This window comes from Oncorhynchus tshawytscha, linkage group LG28 (assembly GCF_018296145.1).
Source record: "Oncorhynchus tshawytscha isolate Ot180627B linkage group LG28, Otsh_v2.0, whole genome shotgun sequence".
NCBI classification, from domain to species: Eukaryota; Metazoa; Chordata; class Actinopteri; order Salmoniformes; family Salmonidae; genus Oncorhynchus; species Oncorhynchus tshawytscha.
Genome location: NC_056456.1, coordinates 35159984 through 35180790, shown reverse-complemented (window position 1 = coordinate 35180790; position 20807 = coordinate 35159984). Strand labels below are relative to the sequence as shown.

At 45.2% G+C, this 20807-nt stretch overlaps 2 protein-coding genes across 3 annotated transcripts in view; both read right to left on the bottom strand.

The window, feature by feature from the left end:
• The window catches only part of cfap57 (cilia and flagella associated protein 57), a 39653-nt gene extending 29617 nt beyond the window's left edge, over positions 1–10036 (bottom strand). For both annotated transcript variants that reach the window (XR_006080239.1, XM_042308273.1), the window contains exons 1-6: positions 9906–10036; positions 9526–9726; positions 3872–4185; positions 3008–3267; positions 2122–2302; positions 1865–2017 (exon numbers count right to left, since the gene is read on the bottom strand). Coding sequence is in view for 1 of the 2 variants with exons in the window: in XM_042308273.1 (XP_042164207.1) it covers positions 1865–2017; positions 2122–2302; positions 3008–3267; positions 3872–4185; positions 9526–9682 (1065 nt within the window). In the remaining variant the exon portion in view is untranslated. The remainder of the gene's footprint in view (positions 1–1864; positions 2018–2121; positions 2303–3007; positions 3268–3871; positions 4186–9525; positions 9727–9905) is intronic.
• Positions 10037–10850: 814 nt separating this feature from the next.
• On the bottom strand, positions 10851–13743 carry LOC121841209 (doublesex- and mab-3-related transcription factor 1-like). The gene is made up of 4 exons (XM_042308227.1): positions 12962–13743; positions 12383–12645; positions 12025–12160; positions 10851–11425 (listed from the first exon to the last, which is right to left on the bottom strand). Exons 1-4 carry the CDS (start codon positions 13518–13520, stop codon positions 11349–11351), a joined length of 1035 nt encoding a protein of 344 aa, XP_042164161.1. The 5' UTR covers positions 13521–13743; the 3' UTR covers positions 10851–11348.
• Between the last annotated feature and the right edge of the window lie 7064 nt (positions 13744–20807).

The window sequence follows — 20807 nt, the reverse complement described above, 5'->3', positions numbered from 1 at the left end:
GTCTATATTATATACCAGGGGTTCTCAAAGTGGGGTCTGCATCCAGATCTCAACATAAAACAATAAAAAATAGGTCTGTTTGAGATTCAAGTTGGAGGCAGAGAAGGCTGGGGGGAGGAGCTTTAGGAGGTTGGGCTCATTATAATAGCTGGAATGGAATATTGGAACGGAGTTTCCATATGTTTGATACTGTTGCATTAATTTCCTTCCAGCCATTACTATGAACCTGCCCTCCTATAGCTCCTCCCACCAGCCTCCTTTCCCTCAAACTTGTATCTCAAACAGACCATTTAAAAAATGCTTGCTAGGATTTCATACTGCCTTGGCTGAGCTGGCCAATCAGCAGTCTACTCACATTAATATGTTTTTATGACCGGTATACCCAAACACCATTCTGTTGTTGAAGTACACCCACAACATTCTGTTGTTGAAGTACACCCACACCATTCTGTTGTTGAAGTACACCCACACCATTCTGTTGTTGAAGTACACCCACACCATTCTGTTGTTGAAGTACACCCACACCATTCTGTTGTTGGGGTACACCCACATCATTCTGTTGTTGAAGTACACCCACATCATTCTGTTGTTGAAGTACACCCACACCATTCTGTTGTTGAAGTACACCCACACCATTCTGTTATTGAAGTACACCCACACCATTCTGTTGTTGAAGTACACCCACACCATTCTGTTGTTGAAGTACACCCACACCATTCTGTTGTTGAAGTACACCCACACTATTCTGTTGTTGGGGTACACCCACACATTCTGTTGTTGAAGTACACCCACACCATTCTGTTGTTGAAGTACACCCACACCATTCTGTTGTTGAAGTACACCCACACCATTCTGTTGTTGAACACACCATTCTGTTGTTGGGGTACACCCACACCATTCTGTTGTTGAAGTACACCCACATCATTCTGTTGTTGAACACACCATTCTGTTGTTGGGGTACACCCACATCATTCTGTTGTTGAACACACCATTCTGTTGTTGGGGTACACCCACATCATTCTGTTGTTGAACACACCATTCTGTTGTTGGGGTACACCCACACCATTCTGTTGTTGAAGTACACCCACATCATTCTGTTGTTGAACACACCATTCTGTTGTTGGGGTACACCCACATCATTCTGTTGTTGAACACACCATTCTGTTGTTGGGGTACACCCACATCATTCTGTTGTTGAACACACCATTCTGTTGTTGAAGTACACCCACACCATTCTGTTGTTGAAGTACACCCACATCATTCTGTTGTTGAAGTACACCCACATCATTCTGTTGTTGAAGTACACCCACATCATTCTGTTGTTGAAGCACACCCACATCATTCTGTTGTTGAAGTACACCCACATCATTCCAACACAGAAAAGTAGCTTTTTAAAATACTTAATTACATTTTTTTTTGAAGAAAACTAACACTCATATTGTCATTAATTATAGGTCATATTTCACAGAAATCTGTAAACACTGGACAGTTACTTAAATACTTTTAAAAAATGTAAAACATAAATGCACTGTAATTTAAGCTTTAAAACGGCAGAGTTCTCTCTCTTCCCCATGACAAAATGTGCAGAATTACAGGAAATTATCCTGAAAACTGCTAAATGTTCTCTCTGATCCCAAGAGGAGGTCCTTTAAAATGTTCCTTCCCAGAGACGTGGTTCTTCCGGCGATGCACTGCCAAAGTCATAGTAAAACTCCTTGTATGCTATTTTGACCTCACTCGAGTTATGATTATGAGTTGGGTTCCTGATGAATTGGGTTCCTGATTAATTTTCTAAAACAAAAGGGGTCTCCAGCTCCCCTGTACTATACATTTAGGCCTATATTTTCACTATATCACTGCTCACCTTGCTCATCTCAGCAGAGGACAGGGTGATGCTGTAGAGCTGACCACGGTCTGTACTGGTGACCAGTGTCTCCTCTGACGGGCTGATACACAGTGTGACCATCTCCTGCTGCTCCGCATGGCTCGGCTCGTTGCTGCACGGGTCTGCCGGGATCTGACACACACACACACACACACATTTCAAATGAATGAGACCACCACCTCCTGTTCTGTTCATTATGAAGTCAAGTTATCATGTTCTCCAAACATTGACATTACCCTGATCTCCCTAGTCTTTCTGTAGTTGTCCTTCTCCTCTGTCTTCTCAAACAGACACACGGTCCCTGGGCCGGCAGAGCAGGCAAAGCCCTTAGAGTAGGACGTGATGGCTGTGATTCTGGGCATACGGGCTGGGGCTGCCCCCTCGCACTTGACCTCTGGCTTTCGCCTCTCTAGTTGTCTGTGCCGTGAAAGGACAGTCATTTGTTATCCATTTGAGAATTAAATCTGTTAATGATTAAGATCAGACAGTCCAATTGTCAATGGGGTAAGTGTGGTAGGATTCCCCCTGCAGGAAGCATTCCTACAGACAGGTAGCCTAGCAGTTAAGAGCGTTGCACCAGTAACAGAAAGGTTGCTGGTTCAAATCCCTGATCTGACTAGGTGAAAAAAATCTTGTCGATGTCCCTTTGAGCAAAGCACTTAACCCTAAGTCGTCTGCTAATAAGTGACAAAAAAAAGACATTATTCTAAATAGCTGCTAGTGCTGTAAAAAAAATAACTACGTTGTCATTGCATAACACTTTGATAAATCAGAATAGTCCAACCTTATGAATAGAATGGGCTTGGAAGCAATTTGACTAGTAAACTCATGGGTACACTCTCAATGGCTTCCTCTTATTGTGATGCAATAATTTCCATGGTATTTTGGAATGTTCATTCAACTGATGCTGGATTGCCATGGTAATGTAGAATGTTCATTCAACTGATGCTGGATTGCCATGGTAATGTAGAATGTCAATTCAAAATGATGCTAACTGATGTGGCTCATGTATTTTTTGTAATAGATGTGGTAAAGAGGTCAATGGAATGCAGACTGTGGAGGATAGAAGGACGAAAATGTTTGATTGATTGATCGACTGATTGATCCGTCATCCTGTCTGACCTGTCTGCCTCCTGTGTGGCAGGCTTGGTGGTGACGCTCATCTCCCAGCGCAGGTCACCTGACTCGAACACCAGCAGCCTGCCCGTCTCTGTCCCCGCTATGACACGCTCCTCGGACATCCAGGTGTGCGACAGGAAGTTATGGGACTCCAGCTTAAGGAAGTTGGACTGCTTCAGGGCGCCCTCAGCATAGCGGAAGAGCTTGAAGACCCCATTGCCGCTCACGCAGATCTGGGTGTTGTCCTGCGGGTTAAAGCTGACCTGGGGGTGATGAAGACGATGATGATAGGTCTTTTGTATTTATTTATTGGACCTTTATTTTAGACAAGTCAGTTAAGAACAAATTCTTATTTACAATGGCGGCCTAGGAACAGTGGGTTAACTGCCTTATTCAGCAGCAGAACGACAGATCTTTTACCTTGTCAGCTCGGGGGATTCAATCTAGCAACCTTTCAGTTACTGGCCCAACGCTCTAACCACTAGGCTGCTATATAGTTGTTCAGGGTGTGTGGTTGAGTACTGTATGCTCTGTGCTTGACTTGGACTGAAATAGGTGCCGGTACTGTTTATTTAGGTGGAGGAGCTCCACAACACTTGTGAGCTAATATTCTATGAGAGGAACAGGAGCTCAAGCAGTAGTAAATCGGAGATGCCGATACTCCGGTGAGCTCCTTGCCCATGTCAAGCAAGGTGTGTGTGTCAGTGTGTGTTCGCGTCCACAAGATATATACATCCACAACTCTACCTCAAAATGTCACACTTTTCTTTTGTTTTAATTTCACCAGGATAAAATACCATCATGAAGTAGAGGCCCACTTCTCCCCCCTCTTCTCTCCTCTGGTCTGCCTATATCTGTCACACCCACCTGGTTGATGGGGTTGGTGGACCCTGTCGTCTTCACTGAGGCCATGACCTTCTGCTTCTCCCACATCCAGTAGAACAGGGTCCAGTCGGGGGCTCCTGCCTGCCCTATCAGGTACTTGGAGTCGGGGGAGAAGGCCATGGAGACAAATTCCAGCACGGGGACCTCTCCCCCACTGAGCACCTTCCTCTTCCGGCTCTGCTCGTGCTGCAGGTCGTACACGGTGATGGTGCCCTTCTCACCACGCTCTGACACGGCCAGGTAGCGGCGGTTGGCGCTGATGGCCAGGGCCTGCATGCCCTGGCTTTTCTCTGTGCCTATGAGGAAAACTGGAGGGGTAGTGCACTACATAGGGAATAGGATGCCATTTGGGACAAACACCTAATGTTGTACATGAGGTTTCGGTCTTTGTCATTTTCATTTAATGAAGTATACCTTTACCTAACCCTCCTGCTGTGTTCCACTTTTCTCTCTGAAAAATGTACTTCATTTAATCTGATTGTCATAAGGTTCCATGACTTTGTCCACACTGGACATCTAAACACACAAAATTCATTTGGATGATTTTCATAAAATGTTGGGTGTTTTATTTAACTTTTGTACACCTGTGGTGTTCCCGGTCAAAAATGGCCGGTCTTTAGAAATGAATGGGTGAGACTACAATTAGTGTATAAAATGGATTCCCAGACCCCCACATGGATGTGTGTTTGAACACACACACACATTACTCCCCTTCTTGGCTTCCATGGCAACCCCCACAGGGACCTTTCCCTAATAGAATCTTTCCCCCAGGGGAACCACACCTGTTAGCATTCTCACAAACAATCGCAACATTGTTTCAATAATATATAGAACTTTTCTCTCTGCTCTGGTATATAAAGCTTTTTTGAGGCCTTGGGTGTTAATTTGCTAAATTGTAATTACTTCGCTACTATGGCCTATTTATTCCCTTACCTCCTCACGCCATTTGAACACACTGTATATAGACTTTTTTTTCTATTGTGTTATTGACTGTACGTTTGTTTATGTGTAACTCCGTGTTGTTGTTTGTGTCACACTGCTTTGCTTTATCTTGGCTCAACTGGCCTACCTGGTGAAATAAAAAAAAATAAAACGTGAGGCTCTTGATCATGACACTGGTGAGGAGAGAATCCTTGTTAAACTTTGACACAAAGTAGTCTGTGATAAATAACACAAAATGTTTTATCTGAGTATTTGATAGTCAAAATAATCCATACATTATGACTTTTTTCTTACTCAAAAACGAGTTGTATGAGCTCAGGTCAATTAGGGCTACAGGCCATTGTCACGCCCTGGTCAAAGTATTTTGTGTTTATCTTTATGTATTTGGTCAGGCCAGGGTGTGGCATAGGGTTTTTGTAATTGTGGTGTGTTTGTCTTGGGGTTTTGGTGGTGGTATTGGGATTGTAGCTTAGTGGGTTGTCTAGCAAGGTCTATGGCTGTCTGGAGTGGTTCTCAATCAGAGGCAGGTGCTTATCGTTGTCTCTGATTGGGAACCATATTTAGGCAGCCATATTCTTTGAGTTTGTCGTGGGTGATTGTCCTTAGTGTCCTATGTGTACTCTTTGTTAGTTTGCACCAGATAGGCTGTTTCGGTTTCGTTTATTGTTTTTTGTAAGTTCGTGTTTCTTTGTTATATTAAACATGGATCGCAATCGACACGCTGCAGTTTGGTCCGACTCTCCTTCATCACCACTAGAAAACCGTTACAGAATCACCCACCACCAACGGACCAAGCGGCGTGTCAACAGGCAGGAGCAGCCGAAAAAGGAGATGCTCAACAAGGATTTCTGGTCATGGGAGGAGATCTTCGACGGGAGAGGACCCTGGGCTAAACCAGGGGAGTGTAGCCGCCCAAAGGAGCAACAGGTGAAGAGGCAACAGAGGCAGCAGCAGCAGGAGCAGCATCAGCTACAGTGGGAGAGGTTGCACCACCTGGAGATATGGACATGGGAGGAGGAATTGGACGGTAAAGGACCCTGGAATGAGCCTGGAGATTATTGTCGCCCCAAAGCCGAGCTGGAGGCAGCAAAAGCAGAGAGGCGGCATTATGAGGAGCTAGCACGGCAGAGCGGATGGAAGCCCGAGAGTCAGCCCCAAAAATTTCTTGGGGGCTCACAGGGAGTATGGCTATGCCAGGTAGGAGACCTGCGCAAACTCCCTGTGCTTACCGGGGGCTGGAGAGACCGGGCAGGCACCGTGTTATGCTGTGGAGCGCACGGTGTCTCCAGTGCGGGTGCACAGCCCGGTTCGGTATATTCCAGCTCCTCGTATCGGCCGGGCTAGAGTGGGCATCGAGCCAGGTAAGGTTGGGCAGGCTCGGTGCTCAAGAGCTCCAGTGCGCCTGCACGGTCCGGTCTATCCAGTACCACCTCCACACCCCAGCCCTCCGGTAGCAGCTCCCCGCACCAGGCTTCCTGTGCGTGTCCTCGATCCAGTACCACCAGTTCCAGCACCACGCACCAGGCCTTCAGTGTGCCTCGCCTGTTCAGCGCAGCCAGCGCTTTTCTCCTCTCCTGCGCTGCTGGAGTCTCCCGCCTGTTTAGCGCAGCCAGAGCCTTTCTCCTCTACAGCGCTGCCGGAGCCTCCCGCCTGTTCAGCGCAGCCAGAGCCTTCCTCCTCTACAGCGCTGCCGGAGCCTCCCGCCTGTTTAGCGCAGCCAGAGCCTTTCTCGTCTCCTGCGCTGCCGGAGTCTCCCGCCTATCTAGCGCTGTTAGAGCTTTCCTCATCTCCAGCGCTGCCGGAGTCTCCCGCCTGTTCAGCGCAGCCAGAGCCTTCCTCCGACACAGCGCTGCAGGAGTCTCCCGCCTGTTCAGCGCAGCCAGAGCTGCCAGTCTGCATGAAGCAGCCAGAGCTGTCAGTCTGCATGGAGCAGTCAGAACTGTCAGTCTGCATGGAGCAGCCAGAGCTGTCAGTCTACATGAAGCAGCCCGAGCTGCCAGTCTGCATGAAGCAGCCAGTCTACATGGAGCAGCCAGAGCTGTCAGTCCGCATGGAGCAGCCAGAGCTGTCAGTCTGCATGGAGCAGCCAGAGCTGTCAGTCCGCATGGAGCAGCCAGAGCTGTCAGTCTACATGAAGCAGCCCGAGCTGCCAGTCTGCATGAAGCAGCCAGTCTACATGGAGCAGCCAGAGCTGTCAGTCTGCATGGAGCAGCCAGAGCTGTCAGTCTACATGAAGCAGCCCGAGCTGCCAGTCTGCATGAAGCAGTCAGTCCGCATGGAGCAGCCAGAGCTGTCAGTCCGCATGGAGCAGCGAGAGCTGTCAGTCTACATGAAGCAGCCCGAGCTGCCAGTCTGCATGAAGCAGCCAGTCTACATGGAGCAGCCAGAGCTGTCGGTCTGCATGAAGCAGCCAGAGCTGTCAGTCTGCACAGAGCAGCCAGTCTGCATGGAGCTGCCAGTCTGCATGAAGCAGCCAGTCTACATGGAGCAGCCAGAGCTGTCAGTCTGCATGAAGCAGCCAGAGCTGTCAGTCTGCATGGAGCTGCCAGTCTGCATGGAGCTGCCAGTCTGCAAGGAGCTGTCAGTCTGCACGGAGCTGTCAGTCTGCACGGAGCTGTCAGTCTGCAAGGAGCTGTCAGTCTGCAAGGAGCTGCCAGTCTGCAAGGAGCTGCCAGTCAGCACGGAGCCGCCAGAGCGGTCAGTCTGTAAGAAGCCGCCAGAGCTGTCAGCCTATATGGAGCAGCTAGTGCCGCCAGTCTGCCCAGCGCCGCCAGTGCCCCCAGTCTGCCCAGCGCCGCCAGTCTGCCCAGCGCCGTCAGTCTGCCCAGCATCGCCAGTCTGCCCAGCATCGCCAGTCTGCCCAGCATCGCCAGTCTGCCCAGCACCGCCAGTCTGCCCAGCGTCGTCAGTCTGCCCAGCGTCGTCAGTCTGCCCAGCACCGTCAGTCTGCCCAGCACCGCCAGTCTGCCCAGCGCCGCCAGTCTGCCCAGCGCCGCCAGTCTGCCCAGCATCGCCAGTCTGCCCAGCGCCGCCAGTCTGCCCAGCGCCGCCAGTCTGCCCAGCGCCGCCAGACTCTTCCAGATCTGCCAGTCAGCCAGACTCTTCCAGATCTGCCAGTCAGCCAGACTCTTCCAGATCTGCCAGTCAGCCAGACTCTTCCAGATCTGCCAGTCAGCCAGACTCTTCCAGATCTGCCAGTCAGCCAGACTCTTCCAGATCTGCCAGTCAGCCAGACTCTTCCAGATCTGCCAGTCAGCCAGACTCTTCCAGATCTGCCAGTCAGCCAGACTCTTCCAGATCTGCCAGTCAGCCAGACTCTTCCAGATCTGCCAGTCAACCAGACTCTTCCAGATCTGCCAGTCAGCCAGACTCTTCCAGATCTGCCAGTCAACCAGACGCTTCCAGATCTGCCAGTCAACCAGACTCTTCCAGATCTGCCAGTCAACCAGACTCTTCCAGATCTGCCAGTCAGCCAGGATCTGCCAGTCAGCCAGGATCTGCCAGTCAGCCAGGATCTGCTGAAACCACCAGCCAGCCAGGAGCTGGTAGATCTATCTACCTGCCTGAGCTTCCTCTCACTCCTGAGCTTCCTCTCACTCCTGAGCTTCCTCTCACTCCTGAGCTTCCTCTCACTCCTGAGCTTCCTCTCACTCCTGAGCTTTCTCTCACTCCCGAGCTTCCCCTCAGTCCCGAGCTGCCTCGGTCCCGAGCTGTCCTTCAGTCCCGATCTGCTCCTCAGTCCAGTGGGGTTCTGGGTGAGGACTACTAGGCCATGGTCGGCGGCGAGGGTGGACTATCCAGGGACGAAGGGAGAGGGGACTAAGACATTAAAGGAGTGGGGTCCACGTCCCGCGCCGGAGCCGCCACCATGGACAGACGCCCACCCGGACCCTCCCTATTGTTTTGAGGTGCGTTCGGGAGTCCGCACCTTAGGGGGTTCTGTCACGCCCTGGTCAAAGTATTTTGTGTTTATCTTTATGTATTTGGTCAGGCCAGGGTGTGGCATGGGGTTTTTGTAATTGTGGTGTGTTTGTCTTGGGGTTTTGGTGGTGGTATTGGGATTGTAGCTTAGTGGGTTGTCTAGCAAGGTCTATGGCTGTCTGGAGTGGTTCTCAATCAGAGGCAGGTGCTTATCGTTGTCTCTGATTGGGAACCATATTTAGGCAGCCATATTCTTTGAGTTTGTCGTGGGTGATTGTCCTTAGTGTCCTATGTGTACCCTTTGTTAGTTTGCACCAGATAGGCTGTTTCGGTTTCGTTTATTGTTTTTTGTAAGTTCGTGTTTCTTTGTTATATTAAACATGGATCGCAATCGACACGCTGCAGTTTGGTCCGACTCTCCTTCATCACCACTAGAAAACCGTTACAGCCATAAATAGCGAATAGAAGTTAAAAACGTGTAATGCTCACAAGAACTTAAGCTGATTAAAAAAAAGATCTAACAACATTAGGTGCTAATATATGTATTATTGTGGATTTATAATCAGCTATAATGGGAGCGGTCATTTTGGACCGGGAACACATAATTAATTTACATGAAACGAACACAACAGGAGGGTTAACCAGACAGGTTGATTGAGAACACATCATTTTTCAATAAACTTAGCTAGCTAACGAAACGCATATGTACACTGCAAGAGAAAATAAGTATAACTAGCTAAAAATGTACACTGTTATCATTTGGGAGCAAGTACCTGGAATGAACCTCTGCCATCTCTGGTCAATGTTGTAGCGTACACAGTTGTTTCCGCATGGGAAGATGACCGTCTGCTCATCGAAGTAGCAAATATTATTTATTACTCCTGTCCGCAAACCGAAGATGTAGTGACACTGGGCTACAACCGAAGCCATTGTTCAATCCGGTAACCCGTTATTAAAACCAACTGTTCTAATGTCTGTAAGACAAAGCACACAAATTTAGCTGCTAACCAGTCACGGATTGCAAACATACAGCCATGCTAAATTAGCTTGCTAATGTTAGCAGTTAGCGTTATAGCTGAGCAAGTTCTGTTTGCAATTCAAGTTAACTGTCTAGAAATACAGAGACAACACACTCTCGGGCATTGACACTAACCTGATCCGTAGTTGAAACTGTGCAAAGAAATTAATATTAGTTATCAAGTTTAGATATGTGAATCTGTCTTTCTATAAAAAAAAAGTTTTTGTGCATCATGTTTTGCAGAGCGGACGTGTTCCTCTAGTGTGTTTGGTTACCAAGGATACGTGAAGCCTGAGCGATACCATAGCAACCATGGAGAATGACGCGCAACGCTGGACCATTGGATGGCGCCAAATACTGAACCTTCTCCAGATGCGATTGGCTTTGGCATTTAAATCATATCCAAGTACTACTTATCATTTTAATATCAACATCAAGAGTCATTTTTCATTGCACATTATTGTAACACTGTAAGACAATTTTATGCTCAAAATTAATCCATTGATCTCTGGGGGTTTTTAAACTCCCAACACTCATCTGTGACACAAGACTATTAATATTCATGTATGCATAATGTCTGTTGTAAATTAGCTTATCCACCCACTGGCTGTTTGACGTCTGGAAAAAAATATAATGAATCAATACATTTTTTTGTGACTTCCTTATATTCAATATTCCCCGTGTGAAGGTTGGTGTAATGTAATGCTTGTCTGAATTTGGATCAACATTTAAGAAATACTGAGAGCAATAAGATCAGGCTAAAATTAAATTAACGCAATCTTAAAACTATAAGCTATTCCTTATGTACAAATGTGATATTAGCAATGACACTGTGTTCCTGTTTTTGCCATTCAACATTGAATCCATATAGATGTTCTCCTGGTCCAAGAGTCACTGTAATACAACATAAATTGGGACGTGTTGAGTTTGACTGGTCTGACAGTCAACTGAATCCCACGGAGCACCCAGAGAGGCTTCACAAAGAGAACACTACAGAAAACGGCATCAAATCACACAGGCCTTTTCCATGAAACCAGCTGTTTAGGAACACGTAATGACAACAGCATTGATTATTTTTTGTTATATATATTTTATTTCATGAACAACCGCAACATGGCTGTGAATATAATACAACTGAACTGACTAATTAACTGAATGAGGAAGAAAACATTGTTCCTGATAAAGACAAGAAATGACAAGGCAAATCTGTTTTTTTTTTAAACAAATATGAGATTATATTTGACTATCACAAACTGCTATAAATATGACTGTTAAAAATTATTAATTAAATAATTAAACAAAAATAGCTTCTGTAAAAAGTAAAAAAATGAATCACCCCCAGAAATGATAGCAGATTATTGTTGTGTTGTTGTTCTTTTATCCAATGGTTGTTATTGTGTGTACAATGAGAATTGAAACCCCTGTGCATAATGAACTACAAGGTGTAACAAGGTAAAAAATGTCAACAGTGACTTAGCTAAATCTTTGGTGCTGTATAATTGCACAACAGAAAGGGTAAATATGATTTTTCTCAAGTGGATATATGATGTTAGGATGCTAACCACATGACCTTCGCCCTCACACAGTGTTCTGGGAAGAGGAGGCATTTTCCAGTGAGCTGCTCTCTGACCCTTGGTTGCTATGGGGATGTCCACCTGTAGTAGGAGAAAGGAAACACAGGGCGACATTGTGAGCCAATCGAGTTGTCTACCTCAGTTAACACCAAGTGTGGTCAGAGAATGCATTTATTTAATTTTACTTTTATTTAAAATAGGCCAGGCAGTTTAAGAACACATTCTTATTTACAATGACGGGCTACCCCGTCCAAACCCGGACAACGCTGGGCCAATTGCGCGCTGCCCTATGAGAGCCCCAATCATGGCCGGTTGTAATACAGCCTGGAATTGAACCAATGTCTGTAGTGATGCCTCTAGCACTGAGATGCAGTGCTTTAGAGTGCTGTGCCACTCAGGAGCCGTCAGAGAATGTAGAAGTAGATGGTATGAACTAAGGTTGTGTTTGACTGTATATATATATATATATATATATATATTTATGCCAATAATATCTGTAAGAAAGTGAGAAATATAATACAATTTCGACCGGTCTCTTAATGTCCCACTGTTCTGACATTATCAGTTGTTACATCCTCTGCAGCATTGAGGCCTCAGTGGCAGAGCAAGTGGTCTCTATCAATTATACATTATCCACTAACACAATATGATTGCCGGCAACAGCCACAAAACACACGTACTTGTTCCATGTTCTCTGTCCTTAGGTAGAGAAGGCTGTGGTGACGGATGCGACCTCAGAACCAGCTCGTCCAGGTAACTTCCAGGACGAATTTCACTGCCAGGGGGGTGAGGGGCAAAGAATGGCACTCTGCCACCCTGGGTGCAAACCATACACATTCACATACAAGCAAACAGGCTTCCATCCATTTTGTCAGGGTTCATTTTCACCAAAATAGCTATACACTGTCATGGCATAGTATGGATCGCAAAAAATATATATTAATCTGTCATGTCATAGGTATAATGTAATGTCCTCAAAGTGTAAAGCACATTTACTTCATTATATATTTTTTAAATTCTAATGCTTTTTGGTCTTACGTTTATAGGACCTGCCTCAGGAGGGTAGTGCATCGGGCCAGGTGCTGGAAAGTGAGGGAAACCCATTGGACCATTTCCGACCTTGAAAGGCCCTGGTGGTGGCAGAGGCATGTTCACCAGAATGGCTGGGCAAGCTGCGTAGGCATTCGGGTAGCCTGAGAAGAACTTAAAGGGGAACTGCATGGCCACCATTTCTCCAGAGTACATGTCTCTCTGACCGCCAACCTCCGCTATAACATAGTCGCTGGGGAAATGTGGGCCGCCTTTGTGGATGCGAAGTAAAGAAAGAAAGAAAAAATGTAAATGCGAGTTTGTACATACAGCATTATGTGTAGGCTACATAATCACAAACACTGAAACTCATCCCAACAAGAGAACAAAAAGGCGCGAAATTAGAGCTCTGAAATTCAATAGCAACCTAACCATGTTAGCTACCCAGTTAACAAGGTTTATCAACAATATTAAAATATATATCGTTTTAAAAATTGTTTTTATTTATTATGTTTTTCAAGAATGTAACGTTAGCTAGCGCTACAAAAAAACACATGCATTTATTCAACAAAAGATTGATCCACTTACTTCGACTCATCGCTGAAGACGCATCCTGAATCCCACTCCAAGGCGCCCCGTAACCACCGTCTTCACCGCCATGATCACCACCTCCAGGGCTGGACTTTCTCTGCGGTTCATGGGTGATCCATGGGCCATGGCCATCTTTGGCAGACTTGTCGGGGACCTCCATCTCCGCATAGGTCCTACCGTATGCCTCTTCAACCCGTTGTGGTGGCATCTTGATGACTGTCTCTGTACGTGTTCCGGGGCCAGGAAACATCACTCCAGATGTGTCCGGCTGATGTGCGTTTTCCACCCGGCCGCTCAAAGTGCCATCAACCGGTGTATCACTGGGCCTTGACCAAGTCAAATTAAGTGCTGATTCTTCTTTGTTAGTTTTCTTGATCCGTCTTTGAAATGCCATTATTTTCGTTCTCTCTGCAATCAGAGAACATTTCCAACAATTGCATTTAAGAAATTGACACTGTCCTGAATGTCCCTTGAGTTGAACAATGAATCCATGATTTCTGCATCTGGCACACTTTGGGTTTCGTGGACTTTTTTGCGGTTTGTAAACATTTGACATGATTAATTCTACTTAGCTAGCTAGTTATCCGGCGATCAAGAAGGCCTGCAAGTCAAAACGAAAGTTAAACCCCCCCCCAAAAAATGGTTTAATTTTCCTACTGATTGTGTTGCTAGCTATGCTTGTCACGATCATGAGCTTTCAGTCAAGAGGGGTTTCACTCAGGAACAACACAATTTAATGCGGCGGTGCCACGTGACGTGAAACCTTGTATCTATTTGGGCGTGGGAATAGTTTACCAACGTTGTTCACAGGAGCTTCGTCAATTAATTGTGAAAAAAAAAAAAAATACCAAATGTAATTTAGAGTTTCAGAATGGGCTCATGCATGCTGGTTTTTGCACGCAATGTCTTATCAATGTGGAATTAAATGTACAACACTGTATTTAACACTATACTGTAAATAGCACTACTATTTGTAAGATGTATTCATAATTTATACATGTTTTAATTGTATTTGAAATACCAGCAGAAATGGCTATTTTTCTTCAAATAAATATAAACTATATAACATTTTAAAAATAAATCTGAGCACACAGAGTATAACATTCTTAAACTAAGGATATGAAAAGTTACACCACACATCCCATTTGTCAACCATAAAATAGACTACTAATTGCCTAATAATGAGGCGTCTTCAACATAAAACGTCAATCTTTATAAAGTATGCTTGCTAGTGTCTGGTTGTATGTGTTGCCAAGGTGATGGGGGAGAAGAGGTTGTGATTTATGAGGGTGTCACTCAGCTGCCATTAGGCTGTCTATGCTCGGCTGCACAGTGCACCACTGTGTCACGCTACATCAGTCAGTTCAGATGTACACCAGCCTCCTGGCTCTGAGGTTCTGGGCGGAGACAGCGTGAGACAATCCCAAAACCACTGAATAGTATCCAAGTGTGAGTGATTGAAAAGTACAGAACAGTGCTTGTAAGGTAGCAGCGACTGTGGCACGTACATGCAAACACTATACTTTATACATTACATGAATAGCCAACCGGGGCTCAAGTCTACATGTGGACTTGATGGTAAGATCAAATCAAATGTATTTATATAGCCCTTCGTACATCAGCTGATATCTCAAAGTGCTGTACAGAAACCCAGCCTAAAACCCCAAACAGCAAGCAATGCAGGTGTAGAAGCACGGTGGCTGGGAAAAACTCAATAGAAAGGCCAAAACCTAGATTATACTGCACTGTGTTGCAAGGATGCTGCTGCTACTGAATCATGACAATACAACATGACAATGTTCTGTAAAAACACAGGAGTATAATTACAATACTGCAGTGCATCCAAGCTCAAAACAACAGTTGTGTTAAAGGGGAATGATGAGGTTCAGGATACTTACTGTACACGGGGTCCTGTTCCAATAGTATTCTTTCCGTGACATACAGTAGCTTTCACCAGTTATCCAACGTCAGAACAGTGATCATTTAAAGGAAGGAAGGAAGGATGGATGCATCTCAGAGTATTCTAACAGGGTCCATGGTGTTCTCTGGAAATGACATCATTGACTGGATATAAAGTGACAGATGCAGATCAACCAGTTTTCAACTCAGCCGAGACAGCCCCACAGCATTGGTATAGGCTGTCGGAAGAGAGGCATTGGTATAGGCTGTGGAAAGGGACTGGCATTAGTATAGGCTGTCGGAGGAGAGGCATTAGTATAGGCTGTTGGAAGAGACTAGCATTGGTATAGGCTGTCGGAAGAGACTAGCATTGGTATAGGCTGTTGGAAGAGACTAGCATTGGTATAGGCTGTCGGAAGAGAGGCATTGGTATAGGCTGTCGGAAGAGAGGCATTGGTATAGGCTGTGGAAAGGGACTGGCACTAGTATAGGCTGTTGGAAGAGACTAGCATTGGTATAGGCTGTCGGAAGAGACTAGCATTGGTATAGGCTGTTGGAAGAGACTAGCATTGGTATAGGCTGTTGGAAGAGACTAGCATTGGTATAGGCTGTTGGAAGAGACTAGCATTGGTATAGGCTGTTGGAAGAGACTAGCATTAGTATAGGCTGTTGGAAGAGACTAGCATTGGTATAGGCTGTCGGAAGAGACTAGCATTGGTATAGGCTGTCGGAAGAGACTAGCATTGGTATAGGCTGTCGGAAGAGACTAGCATTGGTATAGGCTGTCGGAAGAGAGGCATTGGTATAGGCTGTCGGAAGAGACTAGCATTGGTATAGAGTGCGGGAAGATACAGGCGTTGGTATAGGCTGTGGGAAGAGACTGGTATTGGAAGAGACTAGCATTGGTATAGGCTGTGGGAAGAGACTAGCATTGGTATAGGCTGTGGGAAGAGACAGGCATTGGTATAGGCTGTGGGAAGAGACTGGTATTGGAAGAGACTAGCATTGGTATAGGCTGTGGGAAGAGACTAGCATTGGTATAGGCTGTGGGAAGAGACAGGCATTGGTATAGGCTGTGGGAAGAGACTGGTATTGGAAGAGACTAGCATTGGTATAGGCTGTCGGAAGAGACTAGCATTGGTATAGGCTGTGGGAAGAGACAGGCGTTGGTATAGGCTGTCGGAAGAGACTAGCATTGGTATAGGCTGTGGAAAGAGACTAGCATTGGTATAGGCTGTGGGAAGAGACAGGCATTGGTATAGGCTGTGGGAAGAGACAGGCATTGGTATAGGCTGTGGAAAGAGACAGGCGTTGGTATAGGCTGTGGGAAGAGACAGGCATTGGTATAGGCTGTGGGAAGAGACAGGCATTGGTATAGGCTGTGGAAAGAGACAGGCGTTGGTATAGGCTGTGGGAAGAGACAGGCATTGGTATAGGCTGTGGGAAGAGACTGGTATTGGAAGAGACTAGTGTTGTTATAGCTCTAGCCTCCCCAGTCATGAAGCTCCCAGAGTGTCTGTATGGCACTAGACAGATGTGTCATTTCAAGCAGTGGTGGAATAAGTACTCAATTGTCATACTTAAGAAAAAGTAAAGATACCTTAATAGAAAATGACTCAAGTAAAAGTCTCCCAGTAAAATACTACTTAAGTAAAAGTCTAAAAGTATTTGGGTTTAAATGTACTTATGTATTAAAGTAAAAATATAAACCATTTCAAATTCCTTATAATAAACAAACCAGACTGCACAACAAAAAAACTGACTTTTTCTTTTTATTGACAGATAGCCTTTGGCACACTCCATCACTCAGACATAATTTACAAACAAAACATGTGTGTTTATTGAGTCGTTTAGATCAGAGGCAGCAGGGATGACCAGGGATATTCTCTTGATAAGTGTGTGAATTGGACCATTTTCCTGTCAAAATGTAACGAGTACTTTTTGGGTATCGGGGAAAATGCATGGAGTTAAAAGTATATTATTTTCTTTAGGAATGTAGTGAAGTAAAACTAAAAGTTGGCAAAAATTTAAAATGTAAAGTACAGATACCCCCAAAAAACGTTTTAAGTAGTACTTTAAAGTATTTTTAGTTTTTAGTACTTTACACCACTGAAGTCTGAAAGGGATTTTTAGCAGGTAAGAGACTGTGCTCATAGGTAGTGGGTTTTAGTGGTATTAACATTACACATTTTACATTTGAGTCTTTAAGCCGATGCTCTTATCCAAAGCGACTTACAGTTAGTGCTTTCATCTTAAGATAGCTAGGTGGCACAACCACATATCACAGGCATAGGAAGTAACTTTTCCTCAAAGCAGCCATCAGCAAAGTCAGAGCTAGAAGGGGGAGGAGTCAAGTGTTGGTTCAGGAAAGTGTTATTATGTATTAACACACACTGCATTATTTTGGTTCATGTCCAGTGATTTGGTTCATGTCCAGTGATTTGGTTCAGGTCCAGTGATTTAGTTCAGGTCCAGGGATTTGGTTCATGTCCAGGGATTTGGTTCAGGTCCAGTGATTTGGTTCATGTCCAGTGATTTGGTTCAGGTCCAGTGATTTAGTTCAGGTCCAGGGATTTGGTTCATGTCCAGGGATTTGGTTCATGTCCAGTGATTTGGTTCATGTCCAGGGATTTGGTTCATGTCCAGGGATTTGGTTCATGTCCAGGGATTTGGTTCATGTCCAGGGATTTGGTTCAGGTCCAGTGATTTGGTTCAGGATCATCCATTTTAGAGATTTGCCTTTGTCACCACAGAAAACCACAGTGATCACATACTGTGTAGCTACAGACATACAGTGCATTCGGAAAGTATTCAGACCCCTTGACTTTTTCCACATTTTGTTAAGTTACAGACTTTTTTTGAAAATGTATTAAATAGTTTTCTTCCTCATCTATCTACACACAATACCCCATAATGACAAAGCAAAAACAGGTTTTTATAAATTTTAGCAAATTTATTTCAAATTAAAAACTGAAATATCACATTTACATAAGTATTCAGACCCTTTCCTCAGTACTTTGTTTAATAAGTACCTTTGGCAGCGATTACAACCTCAAGTCTTCTTGGGTATGACGCTACAAGTTTGGCACACCTGTATTTGGGGAGTTTCTCCCATTCTTCTCTGCAGATCCTCTCAAGCTCTGTCAGGTTAGATGGGGAGCATCGCTGCACAGCTATTTTCAGGTCTCTACAGAGATGTTCGATCGGGTTCAAGTCTGGGCTCTTGCTAGGCCACTCAAGGACATTCTGAGACTTGACCCGAAACCTCTCCTGTGTTGTCTTGGCTGTGTGCTTAGGGTTGTTGTGCTGTTGGAAGGTGAACCTTCACCCCCAGTCTGAGGTCCTGAGCTCTCTGGAGCAGGTTTTCGTCAAGGATCTCTCTGTACTTTGCTCCGTTCATCTTTTCCTCGATCCTGACTGGTCTCCCAGTCCCTGCCTCTGAAAAACATTCCCACAGCATGATGCTACCACCACCACGCTTCACCATAGGGATGGTGCCAGGTTTCCTCCAGACGTGATGCTTGGCATTCAAGCCAAAGAGTTCAATCTTGGTTTCATCAGACCAGAGAATCTTGTTTCTCATTTGCAAGCGGGCTGTCATGTACCTTTTACAAAGGAGTGGCTTCCATCTGGCCACTCTACCATAAAGGCCTCATTGGTGGAGTGCTGCAGAGATTGTTGTCCTTCTGGAAGGTTCTCATATCTCCACAGAGGAACTCTGGACCTCTGTCAGAGTGACCATTAGGTTCTTGGTCACCTCCCTGACCAATGCCCTTCTCTCCTGATTGCTCAGTTTGGCCGGGCGGCCAGCTCTAGGAAGGTTCTTGGTGGTTCCAAACTTCTTCCATTTAAGAATGATGGAGGCCTCTGTAACGGCCGTAGGTGGAAGAAGTTGAGGACCAAAGTGCAGCGTGGTGAGTGTTCATGATTATTTAATAGAACAGAACACTGAATGACAAAAACGCCAAGAGAACGAAATGAAACCAAAACAGTTCTGTCTGGTGCAGACACAAAACAGAAAACAACTACCCACAAAACCCATGTGGGCAAGAGCTACCTAAGTATGGTTCTCAATCACAGACAACGATAGACAGCTGTCCCTGATTTAAAACCCGGCCAAAAACAAAGAAATACAAAAACATAAAAAAAGGAACATAGAATGCCCACCCTAGTTACACCCTGGCCTAACCAAAATGCCACTGTGCTCTTGGGGACCTGCAAAAATGTTTTGGTACCCTTCCCCAGATCTGTGCTTCGACACAATCCTGTCTTGGAGCTCTACAGATAATTCCTTTCACCTCATGGCTTGGTTTTTGCTCTGACATGCACTATAGAGTCTCTTCTGTCAGTATGCAGTTCTGTCTCATTTGATTAACATTTAAATGAATTTTGTAGAACCATTTTGTAAATGTTCCGCCCTGGGATTTATACATTGCTGCAATCGATTGACAAACATCTCTCTCTCTCTCTCTCTCTCTCTCTCTGTCAATCAATCTCTGCCTCTGTCAATCAATCTGTCTCTGTCAATCAATCTCTGTCTCTCTGTCAATCAATCTCTGTCTCTCTGTCAATCAATCTCTGTCTCTCTATCTCCCTGTCAATCAATCTCTGTCAATCTCTCTCTGTCAATCTTTCTCTCTGTCAATCTCTCTCTCTCTCTCTCTCTCTGTCAATCAATCACTGTCTCTCTGTCAATCAATCACTGTCTCTCTGTCAATCAGTCTCTGTCTCTCTGTCAATCAATTCAATTCAAGCGGCTTTATTGGCATGGGAAACATGTGTTAACATTGCCAAAGCAAGTGAGGTAGATAATATACAATCAATCTCTGTCTCTCTCTCTCTCTCTCTCTCTCTCTCTCTCTCTCTCTCTCTCTCGCTCTCTGTCAATCTCTGTCAATCTCTGTCAATCTCTGTCAATCTCTCTCTCTCTCTCTCTCTCTCTCTCTCTCTCTCTTCTCACACAGGATGTTGTAATGAACACGAGGGGAGACAGAGAGCTGGTTTCAAGCGCAGGGCACAGCAGGTGTTTATTGCAAAGGACCACGGGAGGAGGCAGGTAGCTGGGTCCAGGGGCAGGCAGAAGGTCATACACAGGGGGTCCAAAAGGTCAACAGTACAGGCAGGGAAAAGGCTAGTAACACCGTCCGGGAGATCAGGCTATAGGTAGGTAACAGGAAATCCGCTAAAGTACAGGCAGGACATAGGCAAAAGACGTCGTTAGTGAGGCAGGCAGAAACTATCATACACAGGAGGAGTAAATCATTGGAAAAACAGCACCCCGAAAGACGTGTGTCACAAAACAAACAATACCTCACAATGATGGAGTGCAAAGAACTGAACTAAACCGTGTGTGATAATGACCTACAGGTGTGTGAACAGGTGATTAGAATTCAGGTGATTGGGCTCTGGAGAGTGAGCTGCGTTCAGGGGATCTGTGTGTTTGAGGGTGTGAGCTGGAAGCAGACGTTACAGATGTACTGTAGTTTGCCTCTTAATCCTCAGTGTGTCAAATGCATTTTCCTTCAGTCCTCATTCACTCTCTGGCTGCAAACTGGCTGAAAACTAAATTCCTTCTGCGTCATCGTCAACAGGTGAGATTCCAATTTGATCCAATTCATTTCTGCCACTTAAAGATTTCATGTCATTTCAGAACATTGTGCTATCATTCTCGGTTGTGCTGTGGGCTTACTGGGCTTGGGTCTAGTCTGAAATATGACATGTATATTTTAGTATACATATTAGCATATTTTCACATTGTCTGTGGTGTCCCCATATGCTTATTACATAGGCATTCAAATGATACCTATATCTGAGAGATTTTTTGTTGTTCTTTATTTGTACTTTATTTATGGATTTTCAATTATATTTATTTATTTAAGGTTTATTTTGAATTGTACATATTTGCATCTAAAAGCTGAATTGTAGCTTACATAGGCCTATGTAA